A 20,961-nucleotide genomic window follows, 5' to 3' on the forward strand; every position below is an offset into this window, starting at 1 on the left:
TTAAAAAGCATAAAGGAGGGGGTAGGATTGAAAATATGTGGGTTGAATGGGTGCCTTTGTTAAAAAAAAGTCAAAAAAAGTGATATGTAATTCTCATAGAATTTTGGGAGAAATTCAAATAATTCTCTCATTTTCTCTTCTGCTATATAGTATATACTAGTAAAAAACCCCGTGCGAGGGGTAGGATTGAAATTATGTGGGTTTAATGGGTGCCTTTGTTAAAAAACATAAAGGAGGGGGTAGGATTGAAAATATGTGGGTTGAATGGGTGCCTTTGTTAAAAAAAGTCAAAAAAAGTGATGTGTAATTCTCATAGATTTTTTGGAGAAATTCAAATAATTCTCTCATTTTTTCTTATGCTATATAGTATATACTAGTAAAAAACCCCGTGCGATGCACGGCTAACAAAGAACTGTACGGACCACATCATAGGTTGATCCAAACCGTCCATGTGATGGAACACAACATCAATAGGTTGTGCCCGTAAAATCATTTCCATAGGCTGATCCTAGCCCTCCAATCTATAGAGGTTTCCATAATTAAAAAGGCATAAAGGAGGGGGTACGATTGAAATTATGTGGCTTTAATAGGTGCCTTTGTTAAAAAGCATAAAGGAGGGGGTAGGATTGAAAATATGTGGGTTGAATGGGTGCCTTTGTTAAAAAAAAGTCAAAAAAGTGACGTGTAATTCTATTAGAATTTTGGGAGAAATTCAAATAATTCTCTCATTTTCTCTTCTGCTATAAAAAGTAAACAAAGTGATATATATATATATATATATATATATATATATATAGAGAGAGAGAGAGAGAGAGAGAGAGAGAGAGAGAGAGAGAGAGAGAGGGAAATGATAAGTGTGCCCCTTTTCATTACTTGGGACACCCAGCTAGAGTGTATCTACAACTGCAAAGGGGCTGATGTACTTCACATTTGAAGGAATGAAGTGACCTGATTGCCACGTACAATGCAGTTGGGTGTCCCAAGTGATGAAAAGGGGCGTGTGTATGTATATATCTATATGCACATATACATATATATACATATATATATATATATATATATATATGAGAAAACGGTTCCTACACATGTGTAGAGAGTTCTCTACACACTAGCTTCAAATATAGTGGGGGCCCACATTGTTTGGGTGATCCAAGCCATCCATTTTAAAGACCCTCACATAGATAGGGTGTCTACAAAAAATCAGATCCATAGGATCATCCCAACCCTACGATTTGTGGAGGTAAAATGGATGTCTTTAAACTTTCACAAATTAGTCCATTTTTTGCCTCCACAGTTCGAATGGTTAGGATGATCCTATGGATCTGATTTTTTGTGGACACCCTATCTATGTGAGGGCCTTAAAAATGAATGGTTTGGATCACCCAAATAATGTGGCCCCCACTGTATTTTAAGCTAGTGTGTAGATAACTTATCTACACATGTGTAGGAACCGTTTTCTCTCTCTCTCTCTCTCTCTCTCTATATATATATATATATATATATATATATATATATATATATGAGAAAACATTTCCTACACACTTGTGTAGGTAAGTTACCTACGCACTACCTTAAAATACAGTGGGGGCCCACATTGTTTGGGTGATCCAAACAATTCATTTGAATGTCCACAAAAAATCAGATCCATAGGATCATCCCAACCCTACGATTTGTGGAGGTAAAATGGACGTGTATAAACCTTCACAAATTAGTCCATTTTTTGCCTCCTTAGTTTGAATGGTTAGGATGATCCTATGGATCTGATTTTTTGTGGACACCCTATCTATGTGAGGACCATTCAAATGAATTGGTTGGATCACCCAAACAATGTGGGCCCCCACTGTATTTGAAGGTAGTGCGTAGGTAACTTACCTACACAAGTGTGTAGGAAATGTTCTCTCTCTCTCTCTCTCTCTCTATATATATATATATATATATATATATATATATATATATATAAAATATTTGCTCTTGTTTTACATTGGAAGCTTAGTATATGAAATCGTTCAGGGAAGAAACAAATTGATAAGATAGATTTCTTGAAATCTAAAGAGGTTTTATGAAGAATGATGAGATGTCTCATATGGTCAGAAAGAAGTGAACATGGGAACTAAAAATCTCATTGGGTGGCAACGTAAAACTTGAAGGAGAATTCAAGGTTGATAATTTCTTGGTTATGTTGGAGCGTTGCAACCTTGAGAAATTTGTAACGTTGGCAATGGCAGCATTACTTTTTCAAAGAAGGTTAGATTACCATTAGTTGGCAATTGAAAATGCGGGCTTGAGGGAAAGTTCTTTTCAAGGAGGATCAACTGATATAGCACATACTCCTGTAAGCATTGATCACCCAAGAGAAGGACCATGACATGAGCTAAGAAATACAACTATTTGTGACTTCAAGTTAGATGTTCATGGGGCTCACTTCATTAGTGAACTAGTGGGGCTCATCCCAATGTGTCACAGCCTCACTGGCTTGAAGGGCCCACTCCAAGGTATTTTATTTTCACTAGAAGTCTGTTTTTAATTAGGATTTAAATAGGATTTTTCTTTTAGGAGTTTTAATTCCTTCCAATGTCTAATCCAGCTAGGATTGAAGTTTAATTCCAAATAGAATTCTAGGAGTTATATTAGGTGTTTTAGTCCCTTAGAAAGTTTAGTACAAATAGGGTTAATGTTTTATCCCAAATAGGACTTTAAGGGCATGTTTGGCAGCCATGAAAAATATTCCATAGAATATTTGTGGGGCCAGTTGTAAAAGATGGCGAGAGAGGGAGACTCGAGAATGTGGGTGTTAGGAGAGGGGCTGTAATTCTATTCAAAAGAGGACTTTAAAAGGACAACCACAAAGGAGGAAGAGAGAGAGAGGGAGGGAGGGGGGCTCCATCCTACCACATATTGTTCTCAATATGCAAGACAACATCCTATTTCTTACATTTTCATCAAAGCATCCTCATGAAACATACACCATCTGTGGTAAAATTAGTGTTTGTGCACCCTTCCTTGCTTGTAATTTTTTTTTATTCCTTTTTTTGAATATATTGTTATTGTTTCCATTCAAAAGGAAACAAAATTAAAATTGCTATCTTTCTCAACGGAAAAAGTGTGTATATTAGTGTACATATAAGCTACTTTACACAATTGTAATTAAGAGGCTCAGTTGTAGTTGTGTTCCCATGTTTTACATTATCGCCTGAATGTCTGACTTCATAAATTGAAATCTGCTGACTAGAGATTAGTCTATTTACCTCTGGTGACCTAATCTATTTACCTCTGATGACTTACTATTCTTAAAATCTTTGCTCTCAAACCGATAGCCTTTTTGTGCCCAACGACATCTCTCATTTTCAATTATCTTTGATATCTTTTCATTTGATCTTATACTTTAAATGCATTTTTCGTTTCAAAGCCCTCATTTTCTGAACTATCATTTGCAAAAGCCAAGACACAGACTTCTGTCAGTACTCATCTTAAGCTATTACTTTACTGAATCATTAAACAGCTGATAGAATTTAAGGATATGCTGTTTTCCAAATTAAAATTGCGCTAAATTTGATCTACAAAAAAAATAAATAATAATAATAATAAAAAAAAAAATCTGTTCCAGCTTGCATTTTGTACATTTTGAAATTAAAATTTGATTGTAGTCTTTTTGTGGATCAGAAACAGACCATTTGGATGCCAACAACTGCAGTAACATTGTGTCGCTGTGCTCTAGAATCCGATGTCCTACTGAAGCTAGTCCTGCTTGGAGATGGTAAATAGATTTTTTCTAAATTTTTTTTTGTTATGTAGTAAATAGATTTTTAAATTATTTTTCATTATGTATAACCAAACTTGTAAAACGTCTAATATTTGTGTATATCCACAGGTCCTATTATCAACCTTGGAAAGACCTATCTTCGGAATTAACAAATTTACAAGAGATGGATGAGTATCATGCTTGCCAAAGCATTCTTATCATATTTGCAAATGCTCTTGGAGGGAAATCATTAGGTTTACCTGTTCTATCATGTGGAGACGTTGAGAATTCTGGATTGTTTGCATGGGAAAGAAATACTTTTCTCCTTAATGAAACATGACAAAATCTTAGTAGCAGGAATCTTCTAGCCAAGGTGCCACTCCCACTCCCAATGATTTTCTAGCATTTCATGAGGTTTCATCTTAAATTACCTTCATTTGCATTTTTTACCATATATTTTCGTGATTTTATAGGATTTTCACTAGAATTTTTAACTGAAATCGACGTGTTTCCAGGTTTCGACTGAAAAAATGCAATATGTAGTTACGGTTTTGGTTCCGATGTGCGTTTTTGCGGGGATGGAAACAGAAATATTTCTGTCCTTTTTTTTTGGTGTGTGTTTCGAAGGAAATGCAAAACCATGACGCAATCTCACCGGAAGCTGCAAACATAGATCAATATACTACCGCAAAAAACTCGGAGACATTTTTTTGTTAATGGATATTTGGGTTCAAATAAAAAAAAAACAGTGGGATGACAAGATTTAAAAAAAAAATAACAAAACGATTTTATTCCCACCAAAACCAAAAACAGGGGACTAGATGTCCCGCAGAATACAACCCGGAAATGATGGCCCACGGCCTGGAAGAAAATACAACAACCAAAAAATCAAGCGATGAGCTCGGATTGGATATAGTTTAAGATACGAGGTTCAGCAAGATAGGCCCCCTCTTTAGCCAAGGCGTCAGCCGTTGAGTCAGCCGATCTTCGCATATGATTGAGCTGATGGTGTAATAACCGCATCAAATCTCTAATTGCCTCAATCCTCTGGTAGAGTCTCCATGGTCCGCTGCAACGGGTAGACACCCACGCTATCACGTTGGCCGAATCGCCCTCGACGATCGGTCGTCCAAGGTTGTTCTTCTTGTACCACTGTAGTCCGAATAGCAGGCTCCTGGCTTCGGCCTCGTTTGCATCGCACGTACCCTCCGGTCCCGCATATGACATTAAGACACGACCTACCAAATCACGGATAACACCCCCAAATCCCGCAATGCCCAGGTTACCAAAGGAGCTTCCATCAAAATTAAGCTTCACCCACCCAGGAGGCGGTGGATTCCAACTTGGAGTAATCCCAACAGCCGCCCTCCGTTCCGAAACAACCAGATTCCTGTTAGTGATTTTGCATTTTCAAAATCATGTATATTACATGTTTTAGTGTTTTGGAAAATGTTTTATCAAAAGCGTTTGGGAAAAAGAAAATGTTTTCTTGGAAATATTTGCTTTTACAAAAGGATGTAGAAGTGTAGTTGAAAAGATAGTTCCACATCGGATGAGAGAAAAGAAAGAGAAGGGCTTATAAAGCACTACCTTTTCTAACTCTTGTTGATTGCACATTGGGTTGAACCCATGGTTGGACCCGCGGGACGGTGCAACGCACCGTTCGCGCACGCGCACGCGCGCGCGCGGCGTGGGCAATGGGCTATAGGGCGCATAGTGGCGCTTTTTTAGGCGCACTTTGCACTTCGCACGTACGCAACGTCGCGAGGAGCGATTGGAGCCTTTAATTTTTTCAGATTTGATCTGCACCGTTGGATCAAGATGAAGGTGGACCGGACCGGTCGGATGGGTGGGTCAAATGGTTCGCAGGCCCATCAAGCCGAATGGTTCAGTTGGGTTGGGCTTCGGTTCGGGCCTAACGGTGGGCCCGTTTCGGTTCGGGCCTAACGGTCGGCCCAACGGGCCCATGACTCCAACGGTCAAAGGGTGTGATCAAATGGGTTGTGTCCCTTTCCCCAACGGTCATGTGCCAAGGGGGTGCGATCCACACCATAGATGGTTGATCTAACGATGACTGGGTTGGAGAGAGGTTTTACTCAAGCCAACAGTCACATCTAGGATCGATCAGGACCGTTCAATATCAATGGGTGCGATCTAACGGTCAGATTTCAAACATTCTGGAAAGGTGCCCTGTAGAGGTGTTTTTCACACTGAAAAGACACCAGATGGTCTATAAAAAATGTGCAAACTTCAGTCATTTCAGATAGAAATCGAATTGGCAATTCTGACTGATTTTACACTCTCTTCTACACTCCTACAAAAATCCCCAAGTATTTCTACATACTGTTTTTTCTTTTGTTTACTGTTCTAGATACTGTTTTTCTGCAGAAACAGAATCTAGAGATTTCTCTAAGGCTTGAAATTTCGGAAGGGCATTTCGGGTTTGATTCCGCTAGTGCTACGCGTCATCAAACATTAGTAGGGCTTCCCTACTAGGCTTCATTGTATCTTGGAGGCAATTCGCGGATCCCCTTTGCACACTACTAGTGGGGGCGAATCTTGTCTTAAGGAAAGTGATATCACGCCTTGAAGCAACAAGTTTCTGTTTTCTATCATCAACAGTACCCTCAACAAATTTTCCAACAATCTTAAGACAAGATTTTCTACTGTTGTTTCAATGGCACTTTATTCAGTTCGTCAAATGACCCAAGACTTTGTCAAACTCCAACGTTTCGACAAAGGAAATTTCAAGCGCTGGCAGAAGAAGTTGCACTTCATTTTGACATCACTCAAAGTGGTCCATGTTCTCACTACTCTAAAGCCGTCAGCAAATGAAAATGAAACTTTGGCGGAGGCTCGTGCAAGGATGAAGTGGGAACATGATGACTACATTTGCAAATGGCACATCCTAAATGCTATGTCAGATACACTATTTGACATATATCAAGGCATGGGATCAGCAAGTGAAATCTGGAATGCACTTGAAGCCAAATACTTGGCGGAAGATGCCAGTAGCAAGAAATTCACTGTGAGTCAATTTTTAAATTTTAAAATGGTAGATGATAAGTCTGTTATTGATCAATTACATGAAATACAACATGTAATTAATCAAATTCATTTGCAAGGCATCCTTCTTGATGATTCCTTCATTGTCCCGTCAATTATTGACAAACTTCCACCAAATTGGAAAGACTTTAGAAAAAGTCTAAAACACAAGAAAGAGGAAATGTCTATTGAAGACTTGGCTCAATGCCTCAGGATTGAGGAAGAGTCAAGAATCAGAGACAAGAAAGAAAATGAAATGTATCCTCTAAGATCCATTTGGTGGAAAATGTCAAGAATTCGAACCAACAAAGAAAAGGCAATTGGAAGAGAAACAAACACCCTGAAAAGAATACTAATAAGAATAAGAAAAGATAGGGTGCTTGTTTCAACTATGGCAAACCAGGCCATTACAAGAGTGAGTGCCGACTTCTTAAGGATAAGAAGTCGGGTGCACCAACAGACAAAGAAAAGTTTGTCGCCATGATTTCAGAGGCAAATATGCTTGAAGATGGCAATGATTGGTGGATTGACTCTGGTGCGACGATGCATGTCTGTAAAGACAGGAACCTGTTTTCAACTTATGAAACAGTTGAAGATGGAAGCGTGTTATACATGGGAAATTCGTCGACAGCAGAAGTCAAAGGGAAGGGCAAGGTGGAACTTGAGTTCACATCCGGCAAGCGACTCACTCTAACCGGTGTCTACCATGTACCAGAAGTTAGAAAGAACCTAGTGTCTGGAAGCATTCTCAACAAGAACGGCTTCAAACTTGTATTTGAATCTGACAAGTTCATTCTTTCTAAGGGGGGTACTTTTGTTGGGAAGGGATATATGTATGAAGGGATGTTCAAACTTAATATCAATAAAGTGAATGTCTTTGCTTATGTTTTGGATTCTTCTTTATCTTTATGGCATAATCGTTTAGGACATGTAAATACTAGGAAAATGAATGATATGGTTAAGTTAACCTTAATTCCTAAATATGAAAATGACTTAGTAGATAGATGTAAAACATGCATGCAAACCAAGATAATCACTAAGTCATTTCCTAAAGTAGATAGAACTTCTAACTTGTTAGATTTAATTCATAGTGATGTATGTGACATTCATAGTGTTCCCACAAAGGGAGGTAAAAAGTACTTTGTTACATTTATTGATGATTATTCTAAGTACTGTTATGTTTATCTACTTAGTCATAAAGATGAGGTTTTAGAAAAATTTAAGATTTATAAAACTGAAGTAGAAAACCAATGTATAACAAGCATTAAATGTCTCAGATCAGATAGAGGTGGTGAATATCACTTTCCTCATTTCTGTGAATCAGTAGGCATAGTCCATGAAACTTCTGCCCCTTATACACCACAACAAAATGGTGTAGCAGAAAGGAAGAATAGGACACTTACTGAAATGATTAATGCTATGCTTGTTAATTCTGGTTTAAATAAAAGTTTTTGGGGTGAAGCCTTACTTACAGCTTGTCACATTTTGAATAGGGTACCAAGTAAGAAATCTGATATAACCCCTTATGAATTGTGGAAGAAAAGGAAACCAAACTTAAGTTACCTTAAAGTTTGGGGTTGTAGATCTATAGTTAAAGTCCCTAAACCTAAGTTAAGGAAATTAGGTGAAAAGGGTATTGAGTGTATCTTTTTGGGATATGCTAGTCACAGTAAGGCCTATAGGTTCTTAGTTATAGAACCCAATGATTTTATAGATGTCAATACCATAATTGAATCTAGAGATGCTTTTTTCTATGAAAATAGGTTCACTGCAATTCCTAAAGAAATTGAACCTACAACTTCTGTAGATCATCCTTTAGAATCACAAACAGAAGTTGGTGAACCTAGTGTACAACCTAGTAAAATAAGAAGAAGTTCAAGAGATAGAAGGGATAGGAGTTTTGGCCCTGACTTTGTAACCTACCTGGTAGAAGGGACAAGGGAAAAACTCCAAGGTTCTGTCTTGTTAAACTTAAGCATAGAAAGTGACCCTCAAACCTATGGAGAAGCCATAAAGTCACAAGATGCTGCTTTTTGGAAAGAAGCAATTAATGACGAAATGGATTCTATCATGGGTAATAAAACTTGGATTTTGGTTGATCTACCACCTGGGTCTAAACCTATAGGATGTAAATGGATCTTCAAGAAGAAGATCAATGTAGATGGGACCATAGAAAAGTTTAAGGCAAGGTTAGTTGCCAAAGGGTTTACTCAAAAATCCGGTATTGATTTCTTTGACACATATGCACCTGTTGCTAGGATTTCTACCATTAGAGTGTTGATTGCCCTTGCTTCCATATACAAACTTCACATTCACCAGATGGATGTTAAAACCGCATTCTTAAATGGTGAACTTGATGAAGAAGTGTATATGGAACAACCTGAGGGATTTATTCTGCCAGGCCAAGAGCATAAAGTATGTAAGCTTATCAAATCTTTGTATGGGCTTAAGCAAGCCCCTAAACAATGGCATGAAAGATTTGATAAAGTCTTAGTGTCAAATGGTTATAAGATACATGAATCAGATAAATGTATATACAGTAAATTTAAGGGCGGCAAAGGTGTTGTTATTTGTTTATATGTTGATGACATGTTAATTTTTGGTACTGATATTGCAAGCATTCAAAGTACTAAATCATATCTTTCTCAAAACTTTGATATGAAAGATATGGGTGAAGCTGATGTGATTTTGGGTATTAGAATCATAAGACAGGACAATGGTCTTATTCTAACACAATCACATTATATTGAGAAAGTTCTTAAAAAGTTTAACCATTTTGAATGTTCACCCATTTCAACACCTTTTGACCCAAATATAAAGTTGTATCTTAATACTGGCAGGACTATCTCTCAACTAGGGTATGCTAGTGTAATTGGTAGTCTTATGTATGCTATGACTTGTACTAGGCCAGACATAGCATATGCTGTAGGTAAACTTAGTAGGTTTACCAGTAATCCTAGTTTTTCTCATTGGAATGCAGTCTATAGAGTTTTAAAATATTTAAAGAAAACTATAGACTATGGTTTATGTTATAGTGGGTATCCAACTGTAATAGAAGGATACTCTGATGCTAGTTGGATAACTGAGTGTATAGACCATTTATCAACCAGTGGGTGGATTTTCACCCTTGGTGGGGGAGCAGTCTCCTGGGCCTCTAAGAAACAGACATTCATAACAACTTCAACTATGGAAGCAGAGTTTATAGCTCTGGCAGCATGCTGTAAAGAGGCGGAATGGCTTCGGAATTTGTTATTGGAAATTCCGTTATGGTCTAAACCAATGCCATCGATTTATGTCCATTGTGATAGTCAGGCCACACTATCAAGGGCATATAATCATGTTTATAATGGTAAGTCCAGACATATAGGACTTAGACATAGTGCTATAAGAGAGTTACTTACTAATGGAGTAGTAACTATTGATTTTGTGAGATCGAGCCAAAACTTGGCCGATCCATTCACTAAAGCTCTTGCAAGAGATCTGGTGTGTAAAACATCATTAGGGATGGGGTTAAAGCCATTAACCAATAGTCACCAATGATGGAACATCAACTCAACACTTGAATAAACATCAAGTCTTGAGTTCAATGAGTCAAAGCACATCATATGGAGTGATTGCAAGCACTATAATCTGTATTATTTGCCATCCCAAGGTAAAGTGCTTGGTACCTGTAATGTTTAAAAGGAGAAGGCTGAGTATTTAAACTCTTAATAGGCTTATAACATAGTGTTGGAGTGTTTTAGTTACAGGGGCACTCTTGATAAGCCTACCTATGTGAGTGTGGAAGTGGTGCCGCTTCCTATGAGACCTGGCTAGTCTCTAGAGCGCTCATGAAACCAAGATATAGACACAAGGCCAGTACATGTGTCGGTTTTAGAAATTGCCCAAAGAGGTGAAATCTTGTGTGTGAGACGTATCCGGTTAACCAAATAGAATAGCTAGTTCAAAGATACGTCTACTATGCAATTCTGGTTAACTTTGATATGTCCTCACTAAGTGAAGGTTCAAATCGAGAGATACCTTCATCTATGCATAAGATTTCCAAGCCTGATGAGAAAATTTTCTTTGATTTTGAAAATGGTGGGGGATTGTTAGTGATTTTGCATTTTCAAAATCATGTATATTACATGTTTTAGTGTTTTGGAAAATGTTTTATCAAAAGCGTTTGGGAAAAAGAAAATGTTTTCTTGGAAATATTTGCTTTTACAAAAGGATGTAGAAGTGTAGTTGAAAAGATAGTTCCACATCGGATGAGAGAAAAGAAAGAGAAGGGCTTATAAAGCACTACCTTTTCTAACTCTTGTTGATTGCACATTGGGTTGAACCCATGGTTGGACCCGCGGGACGGTGCAACGCACCGTTCGCACACGCGCACGCGCGCGCACGGCGTGGGCAATGGGCTATAGGGCGCATAGTGGCGCTTTATTGACGCTTTTTTAGGCGCACTTTGCACTTCGCACGTACGCAACGTCGCGAGGAGCGATTGGAGCCTTTAATTTTTTCAGATTTGATCTGCACCGTTGGATCAAGATGAAGGTGGACCGGTCGGATGGGTGGGTCAAATGGTTTGCAGGCCCATCAAGCCGAATGGTTCAGTTGGGTTGGGCTTCGGTTCGGGCCTAACGGTCGGCCCAACGGGCCCATGACTCCAACGGTCAAAGGGTGTGATCAAATGGGTTGTGTCCCTTTCCCCAACGGTCATGTGCCAAGGGGGTGCGATCCACACCATAGATGGTTGATCTAACGATGACTGGGTTGGAGAGAGGTTTTACTCAAGCCAACAGTCACATCTAGGATCGATCAGGACCGTTCAATATCAATGGGTGCGATCTAACGGTCAGATTTCAAACATTCTGGAAAGGTGCCCTGTAGAGGTGTTTTTCACACTGAAAAGACACCAGATGGTCTATAAAAAATGTGCAAACTTCAGTCATTTCAGATAGAAATCGAATTGGCAATTCTGACTGATTTTACACTCTCTTCTACACTCCTACAAAAATCCCCAAGTATTTCTACATACTGTTTTTTCTTTTGTTTACTGTTCTAGATACTGTTTTTCTGCAGAAACAGAATCTAGAGATTTCTCTAAGGCTTGAAATTTCGGAAGGGCATTTCGGGTTTGATTCCGCTAGTGCTACGCGTCATCAAACATTAGTAGGGCTTCCCTACTAGGCTTCATTGTATCTTGGAGGCAATTCGCGGATCCCCTTTGCACACTACTAGTGGGGGCGAATCTTGTCTTAAGGAAAGTGATATCACGCCTTGAAGCAACAAGTTTCTGTTTTCTATCATCAACAGTACCCTCAACAAATTTTCCAACAATTCCAATTGCGCAGAATGGTCCCCACAGAATAAGGAATTCCAATTTTTGCCTTAGACCACATGATAAGAGCAATTTTGCGTCCAAAACAATGTGCTGCCATGGTCCTTGAGTGATTTTCGAAAATTCGATTGTTCCCCTCCAACCATATATACCATGTGACTGCAAGTGGGATGACAAGACGACCCAACACAAATACAAATGCAAGGATCAACATTTACAATTTTTTTTTTTTGAAAAGTAACATTTATAAAAATTAACCAATAAAAAATTTGTTACTATCAAAACTGGACGGTAAATGACTTCTTTAGCTATTGTCCACTTCTTCATTTGCTGCTTTTAGCTGGTGATGTAATGATGGGTGAATCGGTTTGTATAAATCCAGGATTTCAAGTAGATTTAAGCTAGCCTCCATTGCCCTTGTGATGTACCTTCCTCCCAAGAGATGACATTGCTTGAATTGCCTTCAATTATACTCTTGCTCTTAGAAAATTAGTTGAATATATGCCAACCAGTTAATAAATTTTTCGCTTCTGCTTCGTTTACATCTACGTCTTCACACGGTTCCAAAAAGCATTTGTGAGTTTCACCTACATGATTTATTAACATACCCCTCATTCCAGCTTGTCCGGGTTTACTTTTGTAGTTTCCATCGAAGTTGATTTTAAATACATCAATGACGGGCCATCCAACGAGTTAGTGCTTTATGTGTCACTTTCCTTTACCATATTATTATCTTCCAATTAGTCAAGGTAATGATAGTGGGTAAAGTTCCAATCACCATTTTGTTTTTGACCCAAGAAAACAATTTCTCCCTAGTTTCCTTTATTATTTTTCTAACTGATTTGAGTCTTTCTTGAAAATTTGATTGTTGCACCCAATGTGTCATGTTATCACATAGGGAGCAAGTTTCAGTAAAGCTTTACCATTTGGACCAAAAGGACCTGCTTCCCATCCACTCAAAATGGAAGTGAGAGTTTTGAAAAGCCCAAGTCATGCCGAACTGGTATGGGCTGTGGTGGGTGGAGATCAATTTGTTCTCTCGGGATTCGTTTCTCCCTCTCGTTCGATTTTGTGCTGGTCGTGGTGATGCTGTCCGCTTCTGGTCGGATCTATGGGATTGGGGAGGGGAAACACGGCTATGCCGGCTATTTCCCGACTTGTACTGCCTTGCCGTTAATCCTGATGCAAACATTTCCGAATACGTTATCAAGGAAAGCTGCTCTGGTAATATATTCCAGGATATCCGACTCCGAAAGGATCTCAAGGATGATGAGATTGATCGATTTGCATTGTTACTGAATTCTCTATCTTCATGCTATCTATCTAGTCATACTCAGGGTCGCTGGATTTGGATACCTGATTCGGATGTGGCTTTTCCGTCATATCATGCTTTCAAAGATTGAACGGAGGGAACGGACCTCAGTCCCGCAGGATGCGTATTTGGCGGCCGGGCATTCCACACCCCCCCCCCCCCCCCCCCCCCCCCCCCCCGGGCGTGCAGGCATCACGGGGTTTGCGTGGATGGCTATGTTTATATTTTTCAACATGTCTTAGGTCCTCCGCAACAGCATTTCAAAGATCCTCATTAACTGGGGTGATCTGTTTCATGGGAGGGTGGGAAGCTCTATGTGGTTATCGTTTCCTTATGCAATTATTTGGTACATCAGGAAGGCGCGGAATAACAGAATTTTCTACGTAAAGGCTGGAATTATACGTTCCTTGAGATTAAGATGGCTATCATTGCTTGGGCTAAAGCGAAGACTGGCATACCTTATTCAGTCGGGGATATTCTGCGAATGAGTCACTCTGTCACGGGGGAGTATAAACGCGTCGAAAAAATTACAACTGCATGGAAACCGCCGTCTGAAGGTTTCTTCAAATTTAATTTTGATGGCTGTTCATTTGGAAACCCAGGGGCGGGTGGCATCAGCGATGTCATTCGCGATGGGAATGGAAATACGATTATGTCCTTCTCTGGTCCAGCAGGGTTGTGCGATGCAAATGAAGCTGAAGCTAGGCCGTTATTATTTGGTCTGAGATGGTTTAACTTGCATAAATTGGGTCCCCTAATTGTGGAAGGAGATTCTAGTAATTCGATTGCATGGGCTGCTAGTAGATGTGCCGGACCATGGAAGCTAACCAATATATTGGACGAGATTAGGGATTTAATGAGATCCATCCATCCACAGCTTGTTCACATGCATAGAAGTATGAATTCTACGGCGGATGCGCTTGCTAAGGATGGGGCTCGGCGGGCGCATATGGATGCCATTGTTGATGAGTCCTTAATCCGCGATTGTTAATTTTACCTGCTGACTGTTTTAGTTTTTTTTTTATGTAATTCTGAAGCTTGTTGATAGGGGACGGCTTGTCCCCGATCCATTGTAAGTTCAAATTGTGGAATGGAATGTTACCTTTCAAAAACAAAAAGTCATGCTGAACTGAGATAGAAGTGCCCCCCCATATTTGACACGAAAATGGGAAATGAATTAGAAGCTGATCAAGGATTCCTCATCTTTTTTGCAATGGATACATATGCTTGTAAGATGCATACGTCATTTCCTGTAACGGTCACAGTTGTTAATATCTTTAGCCACCACGGTCCATACCAAAGCCAATATTCTCGGTGGTGCCAAAGAAGGCCATATCTTTGACCAAGGAGTATGGGATTGGTTAATTGTTCACCAAGCGATAAAAAGGAAGGACCTAACAGAAAAGTTTCCTTTTGGGTCAGGAGTCCAAATCCTATTGGATTCTTGATGAGGAATGTACACACCCCATCAAGGATGTTAAGAAGATAAATTTAACTATCAATTACAGGTTGCTTTAGGTGTCCTCCGAGTGTTATCTTTCATACAACACCTCCCCTCGTTCTTCTTCTCTCATACATGCCTTCGATCCTCTCACCTCTATGGTTGGCTACTAAATACAATTTTGAGTAAGCATGGCACAAAGAAGTCTCATCTAAGCAAATGTCCTCCCCAAATCTATTACCCTCCCACCCACTCACCCTAAATCTAACATTGGACGAAATGGAAAACTGACGTTTACAAATGCAATGCCATGCTTCTGAGCCTTCGCTCCCTAGTGGTTTCCGACCTCCCCAAACCCCAATCCCTCCATCCTACCACATATTGTTCCCAATATTCGAGGCACATTTTCATCAAAGCATCCTTATGAAACATTCACCATCCTGCGGTAAACGAGTGTTTGTGCACCTTGCATGAATTGGAATTTGCTGTGTTCCTTTCCTTTGAATAAATTGTTATTGTTTCCGTTCAAAAATAAAATTGTCATCTTTCTCAAATCAAAAGGTGTGTATATCATTTAAGCCACTTTCCACAAATTTTTTTTGATCATGGCACAACAGCATCCCCAAAGGGGAACCAAGAAACATACAATTTCATCACCCATCACTTCTTTGGCTCTGCTAATTACATCTTACTCTGCAGTAACCTTTAGATACTTGCAGAGTTACATCTACCCATCACCTGAACCAAATTCCCATTTTTACATTTCAGTACACTCCCTAGTCCCTACATCCCAAAGTTCCTCTGAAATGGAATGCCTCCTGTGTCTTTAAGAACCATAAGACATGGCTTCTAAGTTCTCTTGAATTCATAGAGGTAGGACTTTGAGAGTTCCCCGAGGTTTCAAAACTCCTCTTATCTCCTTGCCCCTTGCCAAACCACAGCTTGTTGAATTTCTCCTTGACCAAGATGGCAGCAAAAACCCACCGCGGCTCTTACTCTTCTTTTTCTTCTCCTCATTTCTCCGACGATCGTCACCACCAATTTTGATTTGCCTTTTCTATTTCTTCAGTGATCTGTATTCCCCTGGCACTGACCTCTCCCCAATCTTATGGGTGTGCTACTGACTGTGGACTCCCACGTGAATCCTTTATGTGCAGCGATTAGACCACTGGCAGCTGCCCTCACCTTCTCGTAAAAGAGGAGCTTAACCAAGGAAGCAGGAAACTCTACTAAGAATGGGGAATCTCGATTCCCCGAATATCGATTCGGAAACAGTAATCTTCTTGATTCCCCGTTTTTTGGGAATCCCGTTTCGGAAACTTGGGGAACACGATTCCTACTATGGGAAATTCGATTCCCACTATGGGAAACACGTATCCCATTCTATGGGAAGCTCGTTTTCTATCTACCCTCGTCTCTTGCTAGTCCTCTTCTCTTCCTCTTCTTAGTATTTACTTGTAAAGTCATTCAAGTACTTAAGATTTACATGTAAATAAGGGAATAAACCTCATTTGAATCTATTAAAAATAGTTTCGAGACCCAAATCTAAAAGGATAAAAAGTCAACTTTCCAGTTCTAGTATAAAATTCGAAAAAACAGGTCGGGTCAAAATCTTAACTTTCAAACGATGGGTTATTTTTCCAATTTTAAAATTCATAAAGTCTATCATGTCCAAACATTATAAAATCTCAAAAGTCCGGTAAAAAAATCTCATAATTTGGTTTCTAAATTTTTTTCTTCTTGTCAGGCACTGGTCAACATAGGCATTTCAGTTGATAGTGATTTTCCTTTAAGTAAATGTTGGATCTTTTAATAAAAGTATTTTTTTAAATATTTGGTTAATATAATTATTTCTTATATTTTTTTAGTAATTTTTTATTTGTTTAAATATTTAACTATTAAAAAAATAAAAAATAAAATAAAAATTCTCCGACCCTTCATGCTTCCCGCTTCCCACTTCCCACCTTCCTGAGAGCCTTCGCTTGCCGCTTTCGCTTCCTGCTCTGGCAACCTTGAGCTGAACCACAATACGAACGTCCCGCTTTTGTCAAACCTGGATGCTCCTTCAAGAAGATATCGATGATCCTATATAAATCATCATGAATAGGCCGCGCTGACTCGGTAATCAATCCTGACTGATTGACAAAGTCGGACAAGGGAAGATTTGGGTCTCGGTCAATTTCAGCAAGATAACTATTCACCACTTTGCCCACATTAATCAAAGAACAATGCCCTAAAATTAAATTCTCTGCATCCTTTTCATTTCTTTCAACATAATTAAACCAATTGACAATGCTTTGCACTAGATTCACATCATAAACAGTGCTGTGTGGAGGACTCAATAGATAATTTGCTGAAGCTTCATCCCACTGAAAACTCATCCTCTTCACCAGCTCTTCCTTTTGTGCATTTCCCACTCATATCATTACAGAAAGTTTCAATAATTTCAATAAAAAACTACATGAGCAACTAGCACCCTTATCTGATGGGCGTAGCCAAATGATCATTTCTACTAAAGCCTGATTTCTCCTGGCGTAGTCCTTAGAAACCAGGGAATCAACAGAATCTGGCAATGAACAGCATAAGCATGGAGGGCCTCCCCAATCACTTCACCAGAAATTCTTCCTTGGATTTTATAGCAACCATCACTCTCTTGTAGCGATCTATTTCCAGGTCACATATGTCCTCCACCCTCCAGTCCTTGGGAACGACAGACTGCCTTTTATGTTGGCATCTTGCCTCATTCTCAACTGTGGTCTACTGCCGCTAATTTCCTATTATAGGTATATGACTAGTTGACGTTCTGAAGGTTCATCAGATGTTTTAGAAGCAATGGAATTGATGCATCTCCCAACCACCTCAGATCCTCAGACCATGGTAACAGAGGCTTTGTCGTCTGAAGAATGATGATGGAATCTTAGAGGGTGACAATCATGCATAGCAGAATTTGGCATGATCTCAAAGGTTTTTGTTCCACCCGGAAAATCAAACAAGTGTACTTCATCCGTATTTCCCTCATTAACTTTCAGAACCAACTTCTACAAGCGGTTAGTATTGGACAGCAGAGGGAACTTGTGTAGATAAAATTTCACTTCTCCAACTATCCCCATCAGCTTGGAACACATCCGGCTTCGATCCCAGCGCCACGAACTTCATCTCTCTCTCTCTCTCTCTCTCTCTCTCTCCACAATTATGACTAAGAAGCTCACTTGTCGTTGTGTTCCCATGTTTTACATTATCTCCTGATCGTCTGACTGCAAAAATTGAAGTCTGTTGACTAGAGATTTGTCTATTTACTTGTTGGATATCTGCGACTCTTAGAATCTTTGCTCTCAAACAGATAGCCTTTTTTTGTGCCTAAGAGCATCTCTCATTTTCAATTATATTTTATATCTGTTCACTTGATTTTATACTCCAAGTGCATTTCTGTTACAAAGCCCTCATTTTATGAAGTAGCATTTGCTAGAGCCTATCCACGGCCTTTCAGTGGTACTCACCTTATGTTATTACTTCTTTACACAGCCCTGTTAGACTTTTAAGGATATGCTGTTTTTCAAATTAAAATTGCGCTAAATTTATCTACCAAAAAAATTGTCTCGTACCTTCTGAAATTAAAATTTGACAGTACTCTTTTTATGTATCAGAAACAAACCATTGGATGCCAATGACTGCAGCCACATCGTGTTGCTGTGTTCAAGAATCCGATGTCATACTGAAGTTAGTCCCGCTTGGAGATGGTAAATAGATTTTTTTTTGGTTATGTATAACCAAACTTGTAAGACCTCTGATATTTATGCAAATCTACTATTATCAACCCTGGAAAGTCATATCTTCAGAATTAACAGATTTGCAGAAGATGGATGAGTATCATGCTTGTCAAAGCCTTCTTATCATATTTTCAAATGCCCTTGGAAGGAAATCATTAGGTTTACCTCTTCCATCATGTTGAGATATGGAGAACTCTGGCTTGTTTACATGGGAGAGAGAGGTACTTTCAGAAATGAAACATGATTCGGAAGATCTGATTGATCCTAATTTATCCATTCAGTGCAATGGTGTTTACAGGCAGTCTAGGGCTTGCCTGTGGCAATTAACGAAGAAAACAACATGGCTAAGGTCAGGAACTCAAATTCCTGCTGTTGTTTGGGCGACTAATGCTGGCACGACAGATGTTAGATAATCTTTTTGGGCTATGTATACTTTCCCCTGTTGTTATTTGTTAAAAAAGAAACTAAAAGAAGAGAAAAGGAGAAGAGGGGAATAGGGGATTCGATTTTATGATTATTGTAAATTATTTGCGGCAATCAGGTTGATGTACTATTTATCTGACATAAGGTGAAGGTGAGTAATATAAGTTATTTTGTTGAACATGGGCTTAATGAGGAGTTATTCCTTAGACTACATTACATCACCTCATTGGTTTGATTGTGAAAATTTGATAGCTTACTATACTTTCTCCAGATCATAAGAAGGTGGATTAATTTAAATTATTGGTTTAGGCACCAGAGACACTTAATTTGATTTTAGTTCACCAGCTGATCTTGCAGGTTTTAAGACTTAAGAAGGCTATGTTTGCCATGTTTATCTACTTTTTGACCACTTTAATTTCCCTTTTATGGTTTGAACTTTGAAGGGCTTGAAGGCATTTTGGGATGAAATGACCAATGCCAAGACTCACTGGTTTTGTACTATGTTTTGAAATTCTTCCATGGCTGGTGTTGTTTCCATCCATTGTTCTTCTTTTGTTTCGTGAATTTCAGATATTCATTAGTATTATGGACCATGCCATTGATGCTCAGTTCCTTAATTTTTTTAACATTAAAGAGACATTAATTTTGCCTCATTAGAAGAAACCAAAATGACCATTTCTCGCACTGATACATCCCTTTCAGTTTTAATTTTAACAGTGTAAATCACCCAAATCTCTTATTCCAAAGTAAAAATTGATATGCTTACGAATAGAGAAATGATTTTAGCCCTCTTGGGAGAAAAATTTCAAGACCTCCATGGCTACCTGTTGGTCTTACTGGTAATAAAACAGCATCATCTCATCATGCACAAATAGGGTTGTTTTCTTCACCTGTTTCTTATTAGAGGGCATTTCTTTCCACATCTCAATCCCCAATTCATTTAATAAATATAAAATATAGTTACTCTTTTTTTTCCATCCCCTGTTTGGATTGCAAGAAAAACCTTTATGACTGGAATTTTTTTTGAATTTTTTTCTTTCCAAGATTTAGTGTGAATTGATGTGATTATGGTTAACTTAGTAGGATATTATCATAAATTGAAGGTCTCTCTTCAGTAAAAAAAATGTATCGGGTTGGTTCTAATTATCTTATCTGTGTGTAAGAAGGTAATAAGTTTTAGAAGGGATTTGCTAGGGACCATTGGAGAAGGCATTTCTCGGATGGGCTGTTGCTTGAGATAGCAGCCACCTTAGATGAATGAAATGAATAAGGCGAAAAGTGAGCCGAGTGGCTGCTCCCTCATGCAGCAGCCCGTCCGCGAAATGCCTTCTACGATGGTCCCTAGCAAATCCTATTTTAGAAATATTTTGCCTTTCAAAATTCGTTCAATCCAAGATGAATTCGTCTCTACTTTCCACGTCCCATCAAGTATCGTAAGAAACCAACCAGGTAGGTCACCTCCGCTTTTGATGAATCAGTAATTGGCTCACCCATTTTAGGGAAATGATTTCGGCGCTCCAATGTTCGATAAACATGCGCTCCCATGTTTGTGGTGTAGTGTTTAAAGTGCTTTAAGAGCTTTTTGAGAACCGTAATATTCCTTTGACATCCCTTTAAATACTACACGACAAACATGGGAGCGCATGTTTATCGAACATTGGAGTGCTGAAATCATTTCCCCCATTTTATTGTACTCATACATGAACATTTCCAACCATTCTACATTGGCCACACTTACAGTACAGAGATTGAGTACTTCATTTTGGGTTAGTAGGCTTGCCTATTCAAGTAGGCAGTGATCTAGATTCTGGATCTCTCATCTAATGGGTGTTGATGTGGATAAGCTAGAGGCCAAAATTTTCATCAATCTTGCAATCTTATATTTTCTATCTGACTTTTGCTACTTGAAGG

General features: G+C 38.9%; 2 protein-coding genes and 1 pseudogene across 7 annotated transcripts in view; 2 read left to right on the top strand and 1 right to left on the bottom strand.

The window, feature by feature from the left end:
- EMB2788 (ribosome 60S biogenesis amino-terminal protein) overlaps window positions 1–4,112 on the top strand; it is a 42,736-nt gene extending 38,624 nt beyond the window's left edge. For 5 of the 6 annotated variants that reach the window (XM_077367977.1, XM_077367980.1, XM_077367981.1 and 2 more), the window contains 2 exons: window positions 3,661–3,754; window positions 3,869–4,112. In XM_077367977.1, the coding sequence (XP_077224092.1) occupies window positions 3,661–3,754; window positions 3,869–4,079 (305 nt within the window). In that variant the 3' untranslated portion in view covers window positions 4,080–4,112. The remainder of the gene's footprint in view (window positions 1–3,660; window positions 3,755–3,868) is intronic. The other variant, XM_077367978.1, reaches the window with a different exon arrangement.
- Window positions 4,113–13,837: 9,725 nt separating this feature from the next.
- On the top strand, window positions 13,838–14,410 carry LOC143857628 (uncharacterized). The gene has a single exon (XM_077368077.1). The coding sequence runs from the start codon at window positions 13,838–13,840 to the stop codon at window positions 14,408–14,410; it is 573 nt and encodes a 190-aa protein (XP_077224192.1).
- Window positions 14,411–16,797: 2,387 nt separating this feature from the next.
- LOC143857629 (phototropic-responsive NPH3 family protein NPY1 pseudogene) lies at window positions 16,798–18,016 on the bottom strand (annotated as a pseudogene).
- Window positions 18,017–20,961: the final 2,945 nt, after the last annotated feature.

Source organism: Tasmannia lanceolata, unplaced genomic scaffold, assembly GCF_043159265.1.
Source record: "Tasmannia lanceolata isolate RefF3 unplaced genomic scaffold, GAP_Taslan_0.1 ptg000025l, whole genome shotgun sequence".
Classification (NCBI taxonomy): domain Eukaryota; kingdom Viridiplantae; phylum Streptophyta; class Magnoliopsida; order Canellales; family Winteraceae; genus Tasmannia; species Tasmannia lanceolata.

Excerpts from the sequence above, each read along its gene's own strand:
- LOC143857628 (XM_077368077.1), top strand. The coding sequence starts at position 13,838 with ATGGCTATCATTGCTTGGGCTAAAGCGAAGACTGGCATACCTTATTCA.